Below are 23,145 nucleotides of genomic sequence, written 5' to 3' on the forward strand. Positions count from 1 at the left end.
CTTTTACATATTTATGTAAATTTTATAATGATGTCCAATTTCATCACTAAATGGCAGTTACAATAGAAGGTTTGTACAAACATATGCAAAATTCTTGATGAACAGTCAGTGATACAATTTATTCGTGTCACTTATTTATCTCATTAACAGTGGGCAAGAAATAATCTGTTCCACCAAATGACAAATCCACTACATTGTCAGTGTTGGGTATATCACAATAATATATATATTTTTAATACTGATTTCTTACATATAGTCATGACTCACAATCTGGAAACTCAACACACTTGCAAACCGCTACCACAACAGTCACTACAAGGAAAAAAGGAAGGGCAAAGAAAATGTGAGGAATAAAGAAAAATGGTAAATAATATTACTGCTGGGGGTAAAAGTTTATGGCAAATAATGAATATAATGAAACAAAATTAAAACATTGAATGTAAAATGGAATAATTTTTTATCCCTTGTGTAATTTCTTCAATACATGTATGACGTCAAAATAATTTATAATCAGAAAATTCACAATATTTACACCAATGAGTGAGTTTCTCTTCACTTTTCCATGACAATTTTTCTAAGAATTTTCAAATAGCTTGGGATCTGCAGTACATACATATGCAGAAGTGATTAATTATAATTTTACTTTTCACTTCAGATTTGGGTTTCTGTAACACGATTTTACAAATTTGTATGTGTGTCAAATATAACAAGAGTTACCTGTTAAAATTATTCCATTTCTACTAGCTGGCCATACCATTCATGGTCATGAAACCATATCTATCATTCTTACACATAAAACGTGTAACAGACGTGCAGGTGTATTCTGTCTGCATTTTATTTCATAACTATGACATGATAGTGCTGGACAGTCAGAGGCATCACTTTGGAGTGCCTGATGTTGAGGGCAATCCCATGAGAGCTGAACATATTGCTTCATTTATTTCATGGGCTCCTGGTACTTCAGAAATAACCCAGCTGTCATCAGTACTTTCACACGCTTCACGACATATGGGACATGTCTTGTGATTTACATTCCTGTAAACGAACGGCACAGATTAAATACTGCCATGACATATGAAAACACAGAGCTGCATGATGGAAAAAAAGTGAGAGAAATCAAAGATCATAAACTTCTCTCAGGAGTTGTAATTCACTTGTCATATGAATACAGGAGGGCGTGATGCAGCTGAATGAAAATGATCAAAGTGAAAAAACTAACAACTTAAGTCTAGTAGCAACATCTCAATGTCACACAGTAAGTGTTGGCCTTTAGTATGTCATGTCTTACAGCAATCTAGAATACAACAGTTCCTTCACGACTGTGAAAGTCATTTTGTTTGTCCAAAAAATGCTGCTATCATCTGAGACAGTACTGTTGAATTAAATTTTTAAATAAATTCAACTCTTTTAGTGCTATATATCCACTGCTTAGGCATTTGGTTTTACTAGTCATGACTGACTGATTTGCAACAGTATATTTTTCATAAGTTTTGTACATCAATGACTTCTCAAAATTTGAAACTGGTAAAATATCATCAACCTCCTTCAAAAATTTCCATATTTATAATTAATTATGAGTTGCAACATTCTATGACACTTTAAAACTTATTGACTTGGTAAGAATTTATGTTAGTTTACGGTTATATCTGACAGAATTTTACCTGCAATCTGCAATTCAGAGGAATTGTTCAATACAAAGGTTGAAATTCATTTAGCTGCCTACCTAAGCACTGTAACGGTGCTACTTCACATGATGTGTACAACAGTTATCTCATTGTGAATATATAGAATAGAACACAACCTGATAACATTGGCATTTGCTGTATCCCTTGACTCCAATTAATAAGTTAGAGCTGATGACAACAATGCTTCACATTAAACAAACTTATAGCCACAAATGAGCTAAATCTAAGCTTTGACAGACATACCATAATAGTAGCATTCACTGCAACCTCTACTACTATACTGTTAGTAGCTCTTAACTACAGTGTAACAGAAAAAAAAATTCTATATGCAGGAGTATCAGATCATGCCGCCCTTTTTGTATCACTACCAAAATTAAAGTGAGGTTGCACAACTCAAAAAGTAGGAATTTTGGTTACAAAAATGGGGAAGAGTTTATATTGAGAAAAGAATGCTTCATCACAAGGCCAGGTTTCAACACATGAATAAAATGGCAACTACAAGAACTTATCTGTAAGAGTGTTTCCCTTATATAACAGTATGAGACAAGTCTCACTAAAAAAATCATAGATAACAAAATGAATTTGAGTGTGAAACATTACAAATGAAGAATATGCTTATGGAGGTAACAGTAAACTTCCTGACACCAAAAATAAATCTGACAATGACAGAGAGAAACTGTCCAGGCTAAATTTTCCCATTTATCAAGCTCTAATGTTATTAAACATTTCTCAGAAATTCAATTTCTGTAGGATTGCATGTGGTTCTCAGCAAAATAATAACAATAATCTATCATGGATTTGCAGATTCTCTCTTCTTGATAATCATTAAATCTTTTAATGATCTCATGACCGGCAAATATACTGAGGTAAAAACAGTAAAAAGATCAAATAAAACTCTAGGCCTGCCTCACAGTTATAAATTTTCTAAAAAAAAAAAAATAAATTATAACAGTGGAAGGGTAAGATTTTAATTTCCACATATCATCAGTCCACGTAATCAGTGTGGTTTCAGGAATGGCTGCAGAAGAATTCATTCATTAAAGAAATTGGTCAGAAAGTAAGCAGCTACCTAGATAATATCACAAATGTGACATTTTTTGTGCCCCCACAAAAATCTTCAATGCTGAAAGCCACGATTTGCTTGTCCATGAACTGTGGGCAAAACACTGGTATTTGTAGCACCGCATAGGATTAGGAACATAACGCCTAGTGACAGCTAAAAGCATATTTATTTTCATGAATAATTATCAAGGTGCATTTTGTTGTGTTTTACTGTGTTCATAAGATATCGATTATATGTGGCTTAGAATCTGCATAGCTTTGGTAGACTGTTTCTACTGTTTTATCAGTTGTAGCAATATTACACTGTATACAGACAATTTCACTGAAATAATAATAGCAATATATAATTAACATGATAACAACATTTTCAAAGAATGTATAAAACATAATTCAATCAAAGTATGGGCATATTAAAATTGCGACCTTCTCCTCCTCCCCCTCTGTGTCCACCACTTCCTACCCTTGTCTCTCTGTCCATTTTTGTTCTCCCACCTCTATCCATCCAGCTCTTCCTCCTCCTCCTCTCTCTGTCTGTTCATCTTCTCCTCCCCCCTCTGTGCTCATCCCCTTTTCTATCCATCTCAAGCTCCCCCAGCTGTGCCCACCCATGTGTATAGACCCTGCACAGCAGGACAACGAAGTAGGCTGTTACTATTCCCACAAAGTGGTTGTCATATACAGCAGCCTATGTACCAGGAGCTTGAAAACAGTTTCTAGCCCCTGACATGCAGGCTGCTCCACAAAACAGGTCAATACTATTCCCACTCAACACCCCCTTCGTGCAGAGCAGCCTATTTGGCACGGCCCTAAATAACATGCGCGCCTGTATCTCCATAAATACTAGAGCTACAAGTTATAAACACCCCTATGATAGTCCTATCAAGGCAAGGAGTTTGTGTGTCAAATTTGGCTCACTTTGGTCTAGGGAACTAGGGACAGTTCTTACACTATATGCATATGCTCTGCTCGTACACACACACACACACACACACACACACACTCTCTCTCTCTCTCTCTCTCTCTCTCTCTCTCTCTCTCTCTCTCTCTCTCTCAGACCTTTTCTCCATCCCTGCAGCTTTGTCTGCATACATGTGTCACATATAATGACATATAATGTACCCTTGGTACATCTCCTCCTTTCCTCGCTCTACACCCATCATCTCCTTGCCTCCCTATCTGACCATCCCATCAGCACCCCCCCTCCCCCCAAAAATCTGTCCATCTCGAACTACACCCACTCTCTCTGTCCATCTCCTCTTCCCAACCTTTCTATGTCTTTACATCTTCTCCTACCTCATCCTCCTCTCATCCCCTGCTGCACCTCCTCTCCCTATCCACCCCACCTGCACCTTTTCTATCTCATCCTTCCCTAAGGCAGGCCCATCTGTATATGTAGTCTTGCAAAAAGACTTCAATGAAGCAGGCTGGTACTACTCTCACAACACACCTTTCAAGCAGCCAGCCTATCTGGAAAGGGCTTGGACATCCTTTTTCCTGCGATGTGTAGGCTGTCACACGAAGTAGGCTGATAAAGCAGACCAATACTACCCCATTACAACATGCCTATTTGGCCAGGCAGCCTACACATTGGGAGTTAGAAAACCACTTCTTGCCCACTGAGTGTAGGCTACCCTGAAAAGCAGGTCGATAAGGGTGGTTGATACCATTCTCACAGAAGACACATCACAGGGCACCTTATATGGTGGGGTCTTAAAAACCCATCTGTGTGTCCATAAATATTGGAGCTAGACCATTATAAATGCCCATATGTTACTCCTCTTGGGGGCAAGGAGTTTGTGTGTCAGATTTAGTCCACTTTGGTCCAGGCAACTGGGAGGAGTTGTTACACGCATACATACATACATAAGTGCAGTTATATGTATATATAGCTATAGAGCAGCCTTTTTGCCGAGGCTTCACCAGCGAATGCATTCAGCACATACATTGAATTCAACTCTACCTCCTCTTCCTCCTCTGTAATGTCACCTATTCCTCCCTCTGTCTATCCATCTCCTCCTCCCTCCCATATCTGTCTGTCTGCTCCTCCTCCTCACTTTCTCTGTCTCTTCATCTCCTCTTTCCTCCATCTTTGTGCATTTCCTCCATCCCTTCTCATTGACTATAATCTTCCTCCCCCTCCCTCTGACCATACCTTCCTCTCCCTATTTCCATCTCCAGCTCCTGCCTTTTCCACCTGCTCACTACCCCTTGACAACATCCACCTGCCACATGCACCTCCCCACCTCCACTCACTATCAATCTCAACTTGTCCCCAGCCATGCTCATTAGGAAGTGTTGTCCCTGCAGTGCAGTTCAATAAAGCTCAGGTAATACTACTCCACAACACAACTGTCATGCAGCGCAGGCAACATGCCAGGGGATTGAAACTCATTTATTTCACCTTGATGTATAGGATGGCCACGCAAAGCAGGTCAATAAGGCAGGCCGAAACTACGTAGCAAACCTATCATGCAGGGCAGCCTACATCTCAGGACCTGGTAAGCCATTTCTTGCCCCTGAAATGTAGGCTGAATGCAAAGCAGGTTGATCTAACAGGCAATAGCCTATATGCCACGAGCTGGAAATAACACGTTTTTGCCCAGATCTTCACTCCTATCAGAGCTATTTGGTGATACTTGTGAGGTCTGCTGTTTCTGTGCCAGATTTCATTGACTCTCTCTCTCTCTCTCTCTCTCTCTCTCTCTCTCTCTCTCTCTCTCTCCCCCCCCCCCCCCCCCCCTCTCCTGGCACTGGGAAGCCTGCAGCTGGAAAACTGTTTCTTGCCCCCAACATGTAGCCTGCCCTCCAAAGCAGGTCAATCAGGCAATGGAAAATCTTTCTCCACAACGTGCCTGTCATGCAGAACAGCCTATACACTGTGGGGTGGAGAAAATATGTTTCTGCCCTGTTTCCACTCCTTTTGGGGCTAGGAGGTTATAAAACCCACAGTGCTGATACTTGTGTTGCCTGCTTTATCTGTCCCAGATTCGGTTGGATTCAGTTCAGGGATTTGGGAGGAGACATACACACATACACACACTCTGTTTTATACAGATAACAAATTAATGATTTAATGGATAATAATGGAGGCTCCATGAGACTATTGCAGATAAGGGCATCCATAATGAAAGTTCCAGTGCCAAAATTATGTAGAAATAGAACCACTGTCCAGAATGACATCGAAGTTCAACAGCATGTTATTGATGAAGGGGGAAATACCGTGAAAAAAAGAAAAACAATTAACGGAAATCGGACCAATAAACAGTACTGTTAAGTGTCAGAAGATGCACACCAAGAGATGTGCAGCACACAGCTGTTTCTCAGTTTGCATCTGAGATGTGCAAGATAATTGTCCCTATGAAGGATCATGTGCTGCTGGTAAAAGTCTTTTACAAGAATGGTGACTGGGTGCCAGTAGCCCTGCAGAAGTCCAGGATATGGAAAAAGCATTGGTTTGATTTCTGCTAAAGGTTTGGAAAAAATGATTACAAAATTCGAAGAGACAGATTCTTAAAAGTGCAATGTAGAAGAGGGAGGAAAGCGGGTGATCCAATGTCTGTTGAAGCCATGCCCACATCATCGTAGAGACTGACTGGTGGTGTGCAAATGTGCTGTGCACAGGGCTCTGCCTGAATGCTGGACATGCCCGCGAGCATGGTGTACAAAATCCTATGAAATGTCCTGCATTGCTATCCTTACAAGATCATCTGTGTTCAGGAGCTGCTTCCGGCTGACCATGCAGCAAGACAAATGTTTGTTCTGGAATTTATGGCTTGAATGGAAGTGGACAATCAAAGGTAATGGAACATTCCGTGGACAGATGAAGCCCATTTCCATCTCCAAGTACATATCAATATGCAGAATTCCAGTATATAGCCAATGGAAAATCTGCATGCACATCAACCAGTACCACTTCATTCTGTAAAGATGACTGTATGGTGTGGCTTGACAGCATTCCTTATCATAGGGCCATATTTTTTTGAGGAGATGAGTCCTGTATGTTTTGTTACCTGTACTGTCACTGGCAAACACTACCGGAATCTTTTACTCCAATCTGTTGTGGAACATACTGTTTCTAGATTTCAACTTGTAGCAGACTACAGGGTGAGCATACTGAACAAGTCTTGCACCAATTTCAAGACAATTAATAACTAATGTAATTTTGCTTTTTATGTGGTCTTTGCCCCCAGGGCAATTAAAAACCAATGTCACTTTGCTTTTTTATCTTGATTTTGATTTTTCCCACCTGATGTGGTACAACCTTGCCATGGAAACAAAAGATTTTCAAGCCTCTAGTGTGTAGCCTGCCCTACATGACAGGTGTGTTGTGGGAGTAGTATCAGCCTGCTTTATTGAACTATATGCAGGGGCTACAAAAGCCAATGAGCATGTCAGGAGATAGGTTGAGAATGATAGAGGAGGGGATTGAGAGAGTGAGGGGGAGGAGGAAATTGATGAAAAGAGAGTGGGGCAAAAGGATATGGTTACAGAGGAAGTGGGGGGGGAGGGAGAGAGAGGGAGGGAGGGAGAAAGAGGGAGGGAGGGAGGGAGGAAGGGAGAGGGGAGAGAGAGAGAGAGAGAGAGAGAGAGAGAGAGAGAGAGAGAGAGAGAGAGAGAGAGAGAGAGAGAGAGAGAGAGAGAGAGGGGGGAGGGGGAGGGGAGAGGCAGGAGAGGGGGAGGGAGGGGGAACAGCGAGAGGGGAGCAGCATGGCGGGGGGAGCAGCGAGGGGGGGAGCAGCGAGGCGGGGGGAGCAGTGAGGGAGGAGATGATGAGACAGAGAGAGTGGGGAGGAGGAGATAAGGCAGACAGAGGTGGGAAGATGAGGTGGACAGCCAGAAGGAGAAATGAAACAGAGGGGGAGGAGGAGTTGAGTTCACTATGTGTGTCAAATGCATCTGCGGGTGAAGCTGCGGGGAAAAAAAAAATATAACAATGGAGGCCCCATGACTGGTTGCAATGCCAGAAGACTGTAACAACGAGAACAAAGACCCACAGGAGATTGGCAACGGCTGTTGGGACTGGCAGTTGCACCTCTTAGATTACGTTATTGGTGAAAAATTACTAGATATAGTACCTACTATAAATCACTAACCTGAAATGGGCTAACTGCATAAAACAAACAGCAGGATAAGCAGATTTTAAGGAAAGATTCATTGGGAGAATCTTAAAGAAATGTAATTTCTCTGCAAAAGGAGATAATTTCAACACACTTTTTTGACTGATTCTTGTGGCTTGCTCATTGGTCTATGGCCCTTACCATGTATGATTAATAGAATAGATACAGAATATCCAACAAAGATCAGCACACTTTGTTATGGGATCATTATGTTAATACAAGAGTGTTACAGAGATGTTCAACAAACTCCACTGACAGATGCTACAAGAGAAGCATTGTGATGTATGGAGAAGTCAACTGTTAAAATTCAAAGAACGTACAGTTCAGGAAGGATCAGTCGGTACATTGTGTCCTCCCATATATTCCTTGTGAAATGATCATGATGAGAAAATCAGAGAAATTAGAAACGATACAGACATCCACAAACAAGCATTTTCTCCTTGCTCCATTTGTGAATGGATCAGAGAAAGGAGGGGGTGGATGTTGTGGGTGGTACCATAACTACCTTCTGCCACACATGATAAGATGGCTGGTGGAGTATACATATAGATGTAAATTCAGAGAGCAGAATTTGTCAATAATTAGAAAAAAAGAGTAAGATGTGAGGACTCCTTTGTTGCAAACCATAGAGGTAGGGTAAGGACAGTAAGTTATTTCATACACTGAGCTATCCAGTTATTGTGGATTTCATAGCTAGGCTTCTAAATATGAATTTTAGAGCAAACATCTGTGGCACAAAGCTTACTAGTCTTGTAATAATATAATTCTCCTCCACTGTTATTTGAAGAGCAGTACACCCGAGCTGGGCTAGTTGTATGTAGTTTCCTCCGCTCCCTCTTGCTGTGACAATCCTTTCCCCTCTACCCAGATAATCACCATTTATGACAATAGAGGAAAGTAGAAGAACAATGAAAGGATAGATAAAAATGTCTTAACATATTTCCAGAAAAAAAACAATTTCTTGGGGAAGAGTGAAGAGGCATGGTGGTCATCCAGTAAAGTGACTTCAACCAGACATAAAATACTTACAGCCATACTCACTACATTCAAATGCCTGTATATTAGCAATCAACTTACCACTGTTCTATACAAACCACACAGTAGCTGTGAGTGCATGGCAAAACTATATCTGGTTTTCTCTCCAAACAAATGCAGCAATCATTAGCACCACTTGTAAGTGTGGCTCTCTCCTCCAGTATCATGGATGTGTTAATTAACCTCTGAGTAGGCAAACTATGTGACTCTGACATTAATGCTGAGCTTTCAAAGGTATTAGAGGTACTGCCATTATGCTGGCTTATGTTAACTTCCATTCCAGTCACTGGCTGGTTGGTTGCACAATCACTGCTTTGCTCTGCTACTAGCAGTTGACTCTGTAGAGACCGGCAAACCTAAAACAAGAAAAGGGTTGTGACTGTTCACTTCCTCTCAGGGTAATCGATGAAAGAAATTTATGGGTGTATCTTTGTGTCCAATGGTGTGACATTTTGGCAATGTGGCCCGTTGGCAGAACATTGTACCTGTTAGACATGGAAATTTGGCTATACACCACTGAATTATACTTTGCAGAAAAAAAGTTGCATTAGAAGAAATTTTAAATGCCCTTCTGCATAACAGTAATGGTAAATTCTGTGTGAACTGAAGGCAATGCAATACAGTGAAATAAAAGGAAACTGAACTAACACTTACTTTCAAAAAGTCACCGAGGCTGAAGAGCCTATGCCCTTCGATTTGTTTTGTAGAAGGATCAAATTTTACACACAATATTTTAACAGTTCCCTTCCATAATAACGTTGAGTCAGTCCCTTTCTTTACAAGAAAGAGTAACTGTTTGCCATCTCTATCAGCACAGTGACTGCATCTGAAAATAAAATATAATTCACTTTCAATGAATACGAAAACTACATAAGTATGAAACTTCCTGGCAGATTAAAACTGTGTGCCCGACCGAGACTCGAACTCGGGACCCTTGCCTTTCGCGGGCAAGTGCTCTACCACTGAGCTACCGAAGCACGACTCACGCCCGATACCCACAGCTTTACTTCTGCCAGTACCTCGTCTCCTACCTCCCAAACTTTACAGAAGCTCTCCTGCGAACCTTGCAGAAGTAGCACTCCTGAAAGAAAGGAGACGAGGTACTGGCAGAAGTAAAGCTGTGGGTATCGGGCGTGAGTCGTGCTTCGGTAGCTCAGTGGTAGAGCACTTGCCCGCGAAAGGCAAGGGTCCCGAGTTCGAGTCTCGGTCGGGCACACAGTTTTAATCTGCCAGGAAGTTTCATATCAGCGCACACTCCGCTGCAGAGTGAAAATCTCATTCTGACTACATAAGTATGTTTGAAATACATCACCAACAGTTACACATTTACAGTGACAATGGAAGTAACACTAACAGTATTAGTAGCAGTAATAGTAGAAAAAATATGTTGTACATTTGGTACTTGTGTAATTAAACTACATATCTAACAATGGAAAGGCCAGGTTGGAATATCAACAATATTATAAAAAGGATAGATTGCTACTCACCGTAAAAATGACACACTGAGTTGCAGACAGGCATAACAAAAAGACTGTTACACATTGAGCTTTTGGTCAAAGCCTTCTTAAGAACAGAAAACATACATATATTCATACAAACAGGCACACATCATGCACACGTGACAGCTATCTCTGACTGTTGGGGTCAAAATGCAACTGTTGTGTTCACTGAAATCAGTGATCAGAAATGGGGAGAAGAGAGGGTAGGAGAGGGATATAGCAGGGTACAGGTGTGGGAAGAGAAGAGCACTGTCTGTGAGAGACTTGATGGCAGCGGACAAGGTTGTCAGGTGTAGTGTAAAGACACTGGGAGGGGGATTGGGAGTGGAAAATACTATCACAGAAGGGGAGAAGTCTGGTAGGTGAATTGGCATGGAGCGGCACACCATGAGGGTGAGGGGACATAACTTGAGGAGGAGGTGATAGGACAGAGGGGACAGAAACTCTTTGGTGGAGGGTTTGGAGATATTAGATTACCACGGGTTGGGGTGGGGGGTGGGAGGGGTTAATTTTGGGAGCAGAGAACATGTTCTAAAGATAATTCCCATCTGTCCAGGTCAGAAAAGATGGTGGTGAAGGGGAGGATTCAGGATGACAAGGAAACTAAATCATCTAACAGCCTCACTCACAGTCACTCACACAATCACACTAGCTCACAAACTTCAAGATAATGTAAATACAGTCAGATGTTCTAAAATCGATAATTAAAACACAAGTTATACAAGAGGAAAGCTAAAATAATGACATAGGTATATGTGGCTCACTGATAACTTACAAAATACATACATGAGTCAGACACCCTGATAACACGTTACAAAGTTCCCTTAAATTTTGGGGAAGAAGTTGAACATTGCGCAGAATCTTGAAGTCGTATCATTTGTATCATTGAGATAGAGGGCAAATCTGTCTGCAAATTAGCTCCTGCCCTCTTGTCAGAATTTAGAACACAATCCACTAAAATGTGTGAATGAAAATAATATTTTTTTTTGAAAATATGACGAAACAGGTAAGAAAGGCTACTCACCTGCCGGTGGCAGGATAAAACACATACAAAAGTTAGGGTAATGTGCAACCTTTTGGAACTAGTGGCTCCTTCTTCTTGCAGAAGAACTGAAGGGAAAGGAAGAGAGATGAAGGAAAAGGATTGTGAAGGATTAGGAAATGGTGATAATTATGGGAAAGTCACCCAGAACCCTGGGTCAGGGGAGCCTTACCGGACAGGATGAGAAAGAAAGAGTTTCCTTCTTATCCTATTCAATAAGTCTCTCCTGACCCAGGGTTCTAGGTGACTTTTTCGTGCCACTCCCCATTTCCTAAGCCTCACCAGTACTTTTACTTCAACCCCTTTCTTTTCCCTTCAATACCATTGGTGGAGGGAACCACTGGCTTCAAAAACTTGCATATCTCCATAACTTTTGTGTGTGTTTACTCATGTTACCGCTTGGTGAGTACATTTTTTATTGACCCAGTTATATTAAATCTACTAGAACATTGGGCACCGAGATCTGCATGCCAAAAGCACCTCACACTGTAGGTCCTCTCATTAAAATGAGAAACCATGCACAATAGTGTTTTGTCCTATGCAAAGAGAAGTGAGAAGCACGTCATCCCATCTGTGTGGCTGGAAGAAGCTATGCTATCGCAGAGCTGTTGGCTTTATTAAGCACAGCTTATTGTCTGTCTCTGCCAGCCACTCTTTTTCCCATATATGCACAACTCTGTACCTCAACAGTGAAGTGATAGCATATAATGGGAGAGTACACTGAACTATACGATTATTGTGACATGCCTACTTAGTTGCTACATTTAATTTCCACTAATACCCATGTACCTCAGTAGCAGCAAAAACCACCACCTTCCTGAGCCTTTGCCGGTGGAGAAGGACATTTTGGATGTTCTGGACTACTTTACCAGCTGGGTACAAGTGTTGTAGAGAGCTGCACACACTCAGAAAGTCAGAATAGATGAAGAATCTAGCAGTCAGAAAACATGTCATCTGATCCAGTACCCTCAAGATCATGTACAATTCTGCATTGAACACACTGAATTTTTGAGGTAACCAGATCTTGAGGACACAATCAGGGAAACCAAGAGAGCAGCCAATGAAGTCCCCCTGTTTAGACCCATCTGTGAATATGGTTATATAGTTATGGTGCTCATTCAAAACATCATAAAATATTGTATTAAAAACAGAGCAGAAGTGCAGGTTATTGCATAGTAAATCTAAAATTACTCTGGGCCTCAGCAGTAACCAAGGGTGACAGTCGGTTCCAGCCCTGGATTTGGGTTTCTACTTACAGCACACCAAGCAACCTCAGCACATGCTTCACAAAGATCCCAAATGGCCTGGTTGCTTGTGGACAATTTGAGGAAAAAGTTTTCCACAGCCAGAAAAGCAACAGTATGATATGCTAGAGAATTGGGAACAGTAAGGATCTTATTTGCTTGACATACAATGAGGAGTTGCTGTTCAATGGTGAGTGGCAGCTTCCCAGCCTACCACAGAACTGGCTACGGGCTGGTCTTGTAAGTACCTATGGTCAACCTGATCCCATCATGATAGCATGTGTCAAATGATTTTCGGGTAAAAAGGTTTCACCTATTTGTATAGTGTGCTCAAATAGTGTAGCTGCAGTCTCACAAAAGCCCTGTAAAACTGGAACAGATGCACCCTGTCCACTCCGCAAGATCTGTGGCTAAGGCATTTTAAAATGTTAAGTGCTTTCTGGGCCCAGAACCATCACAGAATCTTTAAAATGCAAATGTGTTTGTATGTTGGGTAATTTAAAAATACGATGAGAATGGTTAAAATCAACAAACACGACCCCCCCCCCCCCACACACACACACAAAATTACCTGCAGAAAACATAAAAACCTGTCTTTGCAGCCCACTCCTCCAACCTTTCCATTACACCTGATGAGTGACTGTTGCAGTGTCATATGCGGGACAAAAAACTACAAAATCATCCACAAATAAGAAGCATTGTTCAGGTCTTCTTGCCGCAGACATTAAGTTGTTTACGGCTATGGCAAAGAGGGTGGGTGACTCTTAGAATATTTCCCTGGGGAACATTATTCTTCTGCTCAAAACAATCTGAGAACATGTCACCAACTCATGCCCTTTGGTAAGGAGGACTGAATGAACATTGATAGGAGCCACAAAGGCCCCACTGATATAACTGTCCTAAAATATTGAGTCTCCAAGTACACCTTACTGATGTCAAAAAATGTCCTGTCCTTACACAAGGCTTCCTACATAGGAAAGCCAGCTGAATAGCACCTCTAGCAGGGTCAGGTTGTCAACGGTGGATCAACATTTCCTGGATACAATCTGCGAGTGGCTAAGGAGCTGACGATGCTTCTGTAACTGCTGGGACAATTTTAGTCCTTTCCTGACTTGAGAAGATGTATCAGAGTTTCCTCTCTTCATGAGTTAGGTAATTGTCCTGTCCGTCATATTGAATTCAAACAGTCTAGGATGATTTTTTAAATGCTATTTGCAAGTTTCGCAACATGCTGTATTGGATTTGGTCATGACTGAGCACAGTATCACGAGCCTCAGACAGTCTTGAATACAGATCCTACATGGAGAAAGGGCAGATGTATGACAGAAAATTGTTGGGTATCAAGTCCAACTCACCCTTCTCAATGGTCACATGGTAGTGGTAGAACACTGGAGCCTGGCTAACAGGGCAGTAGTCATCACAAAATGCTCTCGCATCTTGGCGATATCTTCAGGCATTGTTGCAGACACCCCTGCTTCAGCACCATTGCTATAAGTACCCACTTGTATTTACTAGAAATCCTCCTGATGACTTCCCATACTTTTTTTAGAACAAGTGGAGCTGTTGATAAAAGTGCAGGAATGCTTTCCATGACTTTTTCTTGCTCTCCTTTCTTGTGTGTGTAGCTCTTGCTCTTACTATGTGAAAGTCTGTAAGATTTCCTGTTGTTGGGGGAACTTAAAACATCACACAGCCACATGTCTAAGATGGATTGCTGAGCAGCACTCATCAGCCTACCAACATACAGGCTGCCTTCTATGGAGACCTGATGATTTTAGGATGCATAAGCCGGGAGCACGGTTGATCATTACAGCATTCCCGGACACTGCCTTGTTGTTCAAGCAGTCAGGTGGCTGAACAGCATCGACTTTGCTCTGCTGTTCATTCACATTGGTGATTTATTTTTAAGTATTGCTGCAATTGGTAGCTGGATCCTGAGTGGGAAGTGGGCACCAGAATGAAGTTCAATATGACTTCCCACTGTGCTGAATCTACAAGGGCAGTAGAGCACAAATAAAGGTCTATGACTGAAGATGACCCACTAACAACATTGAAAAGAGTTGACTTGTCCTTGTTGAGGATACACAGCTCATAAGACATCATTAGGCTCTCTAAAGCTGAGTCTCTGGAGCAAGTAGTTTTTGAACCCATTAATACATTAAGGGCACTGAGGACTTGTTAGGTGTTGTTCTGTAAGATCTGTGAGAGAAACTATAGCATCTCGTAGTGACAAGTACACAGAGTATATATTAGTCCTTTGACCCATATAAATTTCAACTGCAACTACTTACATGTCAGTAACCTGGGACGGAGCAGAGGAGTGGTGTGCATTATTTAGAAACACAGTGACCCCACGCTTGGCAATTTCCCCAGTCAGGTCATCCTTGTGGTGGAGGATATAGCTTCATAGCACAGGTGAGTCAGTAAGTTTAAAATGTGTTTCTGGTAAACAAAAACACAAGGAACATTCTCCTGCTAGGAATCTCAGTTCCTCTACATGTGATTTTGAACTCATTAATGTTCCACTGTAGTATGAGAGCCATTTTATCAGTGAGGTTTTTCTTTCACCCTGTCTTGTCTCCACCAGGGTGGGTATCCAGTGACTGCTGGACGTTTAGTCATGGAGCTTGATGGTAGCTTCAGGCACACTTCCTATTCCACTGTTTCAGAAACAGAATCATTACAACCATCAGATAGAATGACATTACATGGTCTGGCAGTTTATGGCCTGTCTTCTTCTGATGTCTAATGCTTTAGAGATGACACTGCTGCAACTGCACTTACAAACACAGGCACTATTAACCTCAGTTTGTGTACAGGCATCAGCCTTCTGAATGGGCTTTTTGAGAGCTGAAGCAGTGAAAGTGAAACGCTGCATTGCTTTATAGATCTTTTTTATCTCACCATACAGAATATGTTTTGTTGTTTTTAGCTCTTGTGCATTCCTTTCTCTAAGGTAGACACTGCAACCTCTACTGCAGAATGGGCCATCTCCTGAGCAGTTAATACACTATGGACAGGATGACTCCTTCATGAGTCGTCTTACCACATTTGCCACAAGTGGCATCTCCCTTACAGGCTAGAGTGGTGTGCCCAAAGCTCCGGCATTTGAAACAGCATATTCAGTTGGGTATATAAGGCCTCCTACTTAAACAATTGAAACCTGTGTTGATATGCTCTGGAAACATAGTGTTACTGAGTGTAGGAATCAAGGAATCTAATTACTGCAGTTTGCTATCTGCTCTTTTCAGCTGTTTTGCACGCCAACTGCACCATCTTGAGTCCACTCATCTTTCATTTCTTCTCCAGAAATACCAATAATATCTATACAAGACAGAACACATATAATCTAAAGCTCTTTTTTGATGGCATACTGCCGGAAGAATTTAGCTGCCTGGAGGTTTGGTGCTAGTTGGGAACTAGACATTTCAACCAACAGTGTCTCCATTTCTCAATCACTTTCATAGTTTTAGGGCAGTAGGAATGCCCACTAAACCCTTTTGAATGTAAGAAGTGAACATTTCTCACAGTTACCTTGCTTTCTTTTATTTATTAAAACACATTTTGTCTAACATCATGTGTTCTGTTACTACAGACTAAAGTATTTGGAATTATCCCTGTATCAGGAGCACTGGATACACAAACTCTCTTGCTGGGTTCAGTGTTGACACCCACCAAAGACACACCCATTCCGCTGGGAAATAATTGGAAAAAGTTTGATAGTTCCGTCTTGGTTCCATGAGAGCTAGTGAGTCCACTCAGAGAGAGCCATATACAACAGAGATAGTGGCAGGTGCTGCAAAGGGTGTCCGCTAATGAGTGTTGCACCTCAACAGCCATGCATCTCATCTCATTGGCATAGAATATGCCTTCAAAATTTTCTATTTTTACAGTTTTACACCATCCCTGGGATAGAAGTGGTTATGCAAAGATCCTTGTTCCCTGTTACGCACAACAATCCATCACCACACCACACATTGGTCACTGAAGCATTCCCAAAACTTACAGAGAATTGGCAACACTCACCAGACCCCATCTCAGGGAACATTGGTTCACTAAGCCCACACCCTGAAAGTGAAGGCAATGCTTCCTGAGGCACTTGCCATTTAGAATGACCTGGGGAACACATGTGGCTTTAACGAAAATACCACAGACATAGCGAGCATTACCCCCCTTCACCAATCTAGTAGATGGGTCATTCGTTGAACAATATGTTATTCCCTGGCGAACATTGAATCATGAAAGCAGAGCTTCAAGTTTAGAACAAAGAACTTTATGACTGAGTCAATGGGTTCCACAAAAGATGGGTAATGATTTAAGATACAGATGGAGAAAATGACAAAAAAGTGGAAATTATTACCGAGAAAGGAACACGTTCACAAACATAGGTCGCAATATTTCTGAGTCACTGAGAAGTACAGAAATTGTGGGAGGTGTGTTACACATGTCAATGAGACTTATGTGCATTTATTATACACCACTCATTACAGCAATAAGAACAAAGTTGTCAAAGTATAGGCCAGAGAGGGTAATAATGTAAGTAGAAGTGATATCTTGTACGACATCGACAATGGCTATCAACAGCAGTGTCCCATGAGTAGCCGCAGTCTCACATTACAGGTGCGTAACATTTACAATATTTTTCAAGTAGGTAGAAAATGGATGCATACCCTCCTTCCCACTTGTGGTGTGTGTCCCCCCACCCCCTCCCCCCAATGTGGTGGCTTTCTTCTCCTTACATGCAGCCCATGGTAGAACTTGCTGAGTATGCCACAGATGTAACTGTTTGAGATTCTTCCATCTCAATGTCCCTCATGCTGTGCACTGAGGAGTTAAAGCTGAGTCCCACTTCCAGTGTGGTGATGGCATCAATGGGAATAGTGAGGTGTTGGTGCTGTGGTCCCCACGAGTGGACACAGCACGGAATCAGCTAAGGCTGCATCTGTCTGCTGATGTTGTGGTGCAGGAAGTCAGTCATTGGCACCTGTTGAGTATCAGCAGTTACAAGATTTGTTGTGATGCTACTGGTGCTGGTACTGCCACTAGTGGCTATCAACTGCTTGGCACAGAACCTCAGTGGACACTAAGTGGATTTTCTTGGTGGACAGTAAGTGGATTTTGTGGTTAACTGAGAATCCATACTGACTGAAAGCATCTAGGCCAAAGCTATTGTCTACATTCAATGGACTAGAGATCAAAAAGGAAATCTGTCTAGTTATAAACTGATTAGAAACAATGGAAACTCCAGGTAGGAATATCAACAGTGTAGGAAGAGAGAGAGTGATACTTACTGTAAGGTAGAATGTTAAGTTGCAGATAGGCACAATTAACAGGCACTTACACAAAATTTTCGGCCACAGCCTTCACCAGCAAAAGAGAAACACACAGCACTCATACATACAAACAAGCACACCTCATGCACACGACTGGGAGTTGGCAGTCATGCGCTTGATGTGTGCTTGCTTGTGCGTATGAATGGTGTGTGTTTCTCTTTTGCTGATGAAGGCTGTGGCTGAAAGCTTAAGGTAAGTGTCTTGATTTTGCCTGTCTGCAACATAACATGTCTTGTTCACAGTAAGTAGCAATCTGTCTTTTCCTAGATTGTTGATAAACATTGATACGATACTTCACCTCAAAATGTTCCTTTTATTTGTAAAAGTATGCTATGTGCTCTACATAACATACTTTTCTTGGCACATGAATATAATAAAAGTGATCCAAGAGCTACACAAATATTCCAAACGATAAGCATTGCTGAAGCTCTTATGTCCATTCAAAATACTATTGTTTTATTTAAGATTTGTAAACCTATTAATTTTTGTGGCTTGTCCATTTCCATCTTTACTAAAAGTAGAATTTTATGCACTGGATCACTAGTGGCCTTACAAGAAGATCAAGAATTACAAACATTGGTAACAGGACCACATTTCTCACAACACATGCAGATTTGGAACAAGGAAGCAGTGGAGCGGTGTTTGGTGGGAATGTGATGCTCAACTGTGATTAGAATTACCTGAAGAACATTTAGAATCTGAACTATGCTACAGAAAAGTTGTTTAACTATTTTTGCTTCAAGAGTGTGCCCTTTGATGAATTCTGTCGTTTCCTATTACTGTTCCAAAGTGCAGCCTGCTCCCGTGCTGAATGAGCTAGCTGTTTGTCCCTTGTAGCCACGCACAATTTTGAAACTTCAGACTGTGTTTGTCAGTGCTTTTCAGTCTCTTGTTAGAATGCAAAATTTTGCACAAGATTGAGAATTTCTTTCAAAGACGGATCCAAGTACGCACTTCTTTATCAATGTATAGCAGTAACCAGGTCCCTGCTTAGAGAAGCAGGGTACAATTATTTGTATTGTTAATTTGCACACACAAAATTGCAATGACAACTCAAAGCTTTAAGATCTGATGCCCAGACAAAATGTGATTCAGATTGCAACTTCCAACAGTGATAGAATACCAATCTGGAAAACAGTATGCAATTTGTGACTATCAGTCAAAAGCCACTTCACAGATCCTGGAGAATGACAGCATATCAGTATCTTCAAGTGGGGTTTAGTTTTCTAAGAAGACACACTACTTCCAGAGACAATCAAAATAAAAAAGAATTATTTCTGAAGATCAGGAAAAACAATAGACTGTAGTCAATGCAGGTACATTTCTCATTCATCAGTGCCACCATGAAATAATGGGAATGGTGGAACCGCATGTGTCATAGATGATGTAGTTCAAAATACTGTTAACTGTTGCTGATGCATGGCCATCTGCAGTTGCTCTCAAGATGTGAACTGTTTTTGAAGTAAGAGCATTTATTGTTGTTTAGCTCCCACAACTCTCATTAAAGTTGCGTACATATTGTAGCACTGCAGGTTCATTGCCAATGTTGAGATGTGAAACACATCTAGTTTAGTGAACATAAGGCTCAAAGACAGTTTACACAAAGTACAAGTCCACTCATAATCTTCAATAAACAGTAACTCAGAACCTGAACAACACAGTAAAACATAGTGAGTTCATCAAAAATGCAATGCTCACTGTCAATGATGCAGCCAGAATGTAGCGTAATAACATCAACCAAGTGAACACAAAAGCCTTGCTGTTTATTCACTATGCAGACCTACTTATGTTGCTCCAGAGGCCACTGGTTGATGTCACATGACAGTGTTGGGCCACATCCAGGGATGATTCTTTTTTGTCCAGCCACAAATTGTTGAGGTTGCACCTGTAAGGACAGGCCAGGAGTTGTTCCATGTCTTGCACAGCACCACAGTCACACTTATCATCATCCACTTTACCATGAACCTCACCGGTCATCTTTTTTTCACACAGCCACCCCTATTCTTACACAATTCAGGGTCTTCCATGTTTTACAGCTTCTTGTGGAGCTGCCAGGCACTATGTGTGCTGGTAGATACTAAGATGATGATTCTTGAATTCCCACGTTTAAGAACCTTTTATGGAATCTCACTCATCCAGGCTCAAACTCAGTGCCAAAAAGAGGATGTTGATCATTGATGGTTTGTCCAATTCTCTCTGTGAATTTGTTAGATGTTCTTTGGGATCTGGGACTTGCACCAGCAGCTCTGTAAAGCTTTGTTAGCGGCATGGACTTCACACACCCCATTGTTATTCAACATGGTTTCTTAAGGGTATGTCAAATTTCTTTGTGAGGGCTGATTTGGTCCACACTGGACAGGAGTATTCAGTCACATACAAGCACAGTGCTTGTGCAGAAGTTCTAAGGACAGTGAGTTTTGCTCGCCATTTGTTATTCATGAGTTTTCACAAAATATTGTTTCTGGAGGCCACCTTCTGACTGATCTTTTTGCTGTGGTGTCTACATGTTAGATGTCTATCCAACGCCAAAATAAAATAGGATGGTTTACCTGAATGTTCCGATGTGTATAATTCCAGAAAACATTCAGCTTTCGCTTTGCTTGCTGAGATCGAACATGGAAAGTGCTTACTTGAGCCTTCGAAGGATTCAATTTACAGGAACTTTATTGATAATAATCTGACAAGTTTCTCACTGTTTTATCTAGCTTCTGCTGTATGTCCTCTAAAGTCCTCCTTAAGCTGTGATTGCAAGATGATCTGCATATAGGAAAAGCTGACTATGATTAGGTGTCTCCATCAGCTCTTTCTCCCCACCAAGAATGACGTAAGACTGTGTTTTGTACGTGAGTCGCAACAACAGTGACAAACTGCTAGTCTCCAAGTTTGTTACAGAATTTCTGGAAAAACAATCTACAGGTGATTGTACTGTGTGCAAAGAAGAGGTCTTTTTATATGTTCTGCTAAGTACAGAATTTGGATTATGCATGATTTTCCAGGTGTAAAACCAGCTTGCTGAGGGATAAGTTTCAAATAGATAGTCTGCCATGCAGTTCAAAATGAGTCTCTCATACAATTTATACAGGTGACAAAGAACTGATATAGATTGCTAGTTCTTTGGCAGGTCCGGTTCCTTTCCAGGCTGCAGCAGCGTCATTATCCTTGCCTTTTCCACATCCTAGGGATATTATAAGTTTCACAGCTATAGTTGAAGAGCTGCAGGATCCACATTTTGGCACCTTATCCAAAATGTTTGATCTGCTCGATACACATTGCCTTTCTTCGTGAAAGTCACTGAAAGGGTATGCGTAGGGTAAGACAATTCCTTAAGAATATAATGAAGTGTACAGGTCATTATGTGATGATGCCAACCAGCTGAATACCCAAGAACATTTCAAAATGCGAAATTCAAATCATCTTACCCTCTTCACTTTATAGGAATTTCAGGGCTCAAAAATAACTCAATTTCTGTTGTTTTCCTTGTTAAGCACCATACATTACCTTGTGACTGTTGCATTGCCCTTGTCAAATACATCACAAGTGGTACATGCACTTGAGTTTCATCCTACGCCCCATATGAATCACATGTTTCAGCCTATCATGAAAAAGTTGTGCACAAACTTCATCTCTACCCTGTAATATTGCCAAAATATGTTTAGGTCACTCAGACCGGTAAATAACTCAGAGGTCTAAGAGGAATCAAGCAAAAGCATTGCGAAACTAAAACATGTAGATCTAAATACGTATCACATCCTACCACTGAAACATTTATAATGTTGAATGTACTGATTCTGCTTTCAATCAGAACTTGTCTTTTGGTGTGATTGTGAATAATGGTGTTGTTCACTCATGACTGGTATCTTCAAAGAAGAAGGAAACAGCCAGAATCTTTCTGAGGAATAATGTGTATAAATCCAGTTCTTTGAGGAAAGCTGGAGGAGGACAGCACGCATTTACTTCACTTTTAGAACACAACAGTTCAATAATATTTAAATGCGGTGACTATTGAAGCATTGGAAGATATTTTATTCTCATCAAAACAATAGATATTTCCAGCAATATGAATGGGGGCAGAATATCATCTTGGAATATTGGAATATGCTGTTGTTTGTTGTCAAAAACTTCCACAATGCAATGGACAATAGCCCCTAAATCATTTAATAGAACTTATAAATATCTGGATGAATATAATCTTCTTTTGGAATGTAATACTGAGAAGTTCCTAATGGAAAACAGTGAGTTTTCTTCAAGGGAGTTATGGCATGCTATGGTTAACATGGGAGCTGGCTGAAGTCATAAAGTCTTTATAGAATCTGAAAGAGATTTCATCAGGCCCTGCAACTTTGTTCAGGTTTTGTAATTTCAGGTGTTACACAAAACCAAGGACACTAATATCTATATCACTTATTTTTGCAGGACTGAAGTGGGGAAGTAACCTTTGATTTTCCTTTCTATAGCAAAAATGATCTACAGACTTGCACATCCACAGAAATTTTTTGAAAGTGAGACAAAATTCTGAAATAGCCACCTTTTTATACAACTGATCTACTGAATCAGAAAATGTGTTGTGCCATAAGAACTAATTTTGACAAGAAGCAGACAAAAATTCTTATGCCCCAAACAACTGATAGTTATCTAATCAGTATTTTTAGAACAGTTTACTTTGATATCTTAACAGTGACCATATTCAACTGTATATTAAAAGTATATCATTTATGTAAACCTAGGCTTCCGCAGCCATTGTCACGGTCAATAAAATTCTTCTGGTTTTGGGACTGCATTGCCTTCCTAAGGGTGTATTGCTAACTGCTGAATGGCGCTAGTTTGATTACTTATATACTATGGGGAGTGCTGTCATTGGATATGAGAGTGAGGAGGAGGAAGGGGATTAGGTGTTCTTTTATTGGTCTTTGCATCGCATGTTGTCATTGGCTGAAATAGGCATTTTGCATTGGAGTTTCCTTTATTGCTTGTTATTGGTGGAAATCGGCGAATAGGAAATTGTGTGGCAACTGCAACGTAGCACTGTTTACTAACTGCCTAGTATCGACTAGGGCATGTCAGCATTCTGTGTACCCTCTGTCACTGTGGTCTACCATGGACCTGTTGCTTTGCGAGAGCTGTCCTTCCA

General features: G+C 41.0%; 1 protein-coding gene across 1 annotated transcript in view; it reads right to left on the reverse strand.

The window, feature by feature from the left end:
* Positions 1–377: 377 nt before the first annotated feature.
* LOC124622122 (RING finger protein 141-like) overlaps positions 378–23,145 on the reverse strand; it is a 46,396-nt gene continuing 23,628 nt past the window's right edge. Inside the window, exons 2-4 of the mRNA XM_047147735.1 lie at positions 9,554–9,725; positions 8,942–9,255; positions 378–1,035 (exon numbers count right to left, since the gene is read on the reverse strand). Of these exons, the coding sequence (XP_047003691.1) occupies positions 879–1,035; positions 8,942–9,255; positions 9,554–9,725 (643 nt within the window). The 3' untranslated portion in view covers positions 378–878. The remainder of the gene's footprint in view (positions 1,036–8,941; positions 9,256–9,553; positions 9,726–23,145) is intronic.

The sequence above is a fragment of the Schistocerca americana genome, chromosome 7 (assembly GCF_021461395.2).
Source record: "Schistocerca americana isolate TAMUIC-IGC-003095 chromosome 7, iqSchAmer2.1, whole genome shotgun sequence".
In the NCBI taxonomy this organism is placed as follows: domain Eukaryota; kingdom Metazoa; phylum Arthropoda; class Insecta; order Orthoptera; family Acrididae; genus Schistocerca; species Schistocerca americana.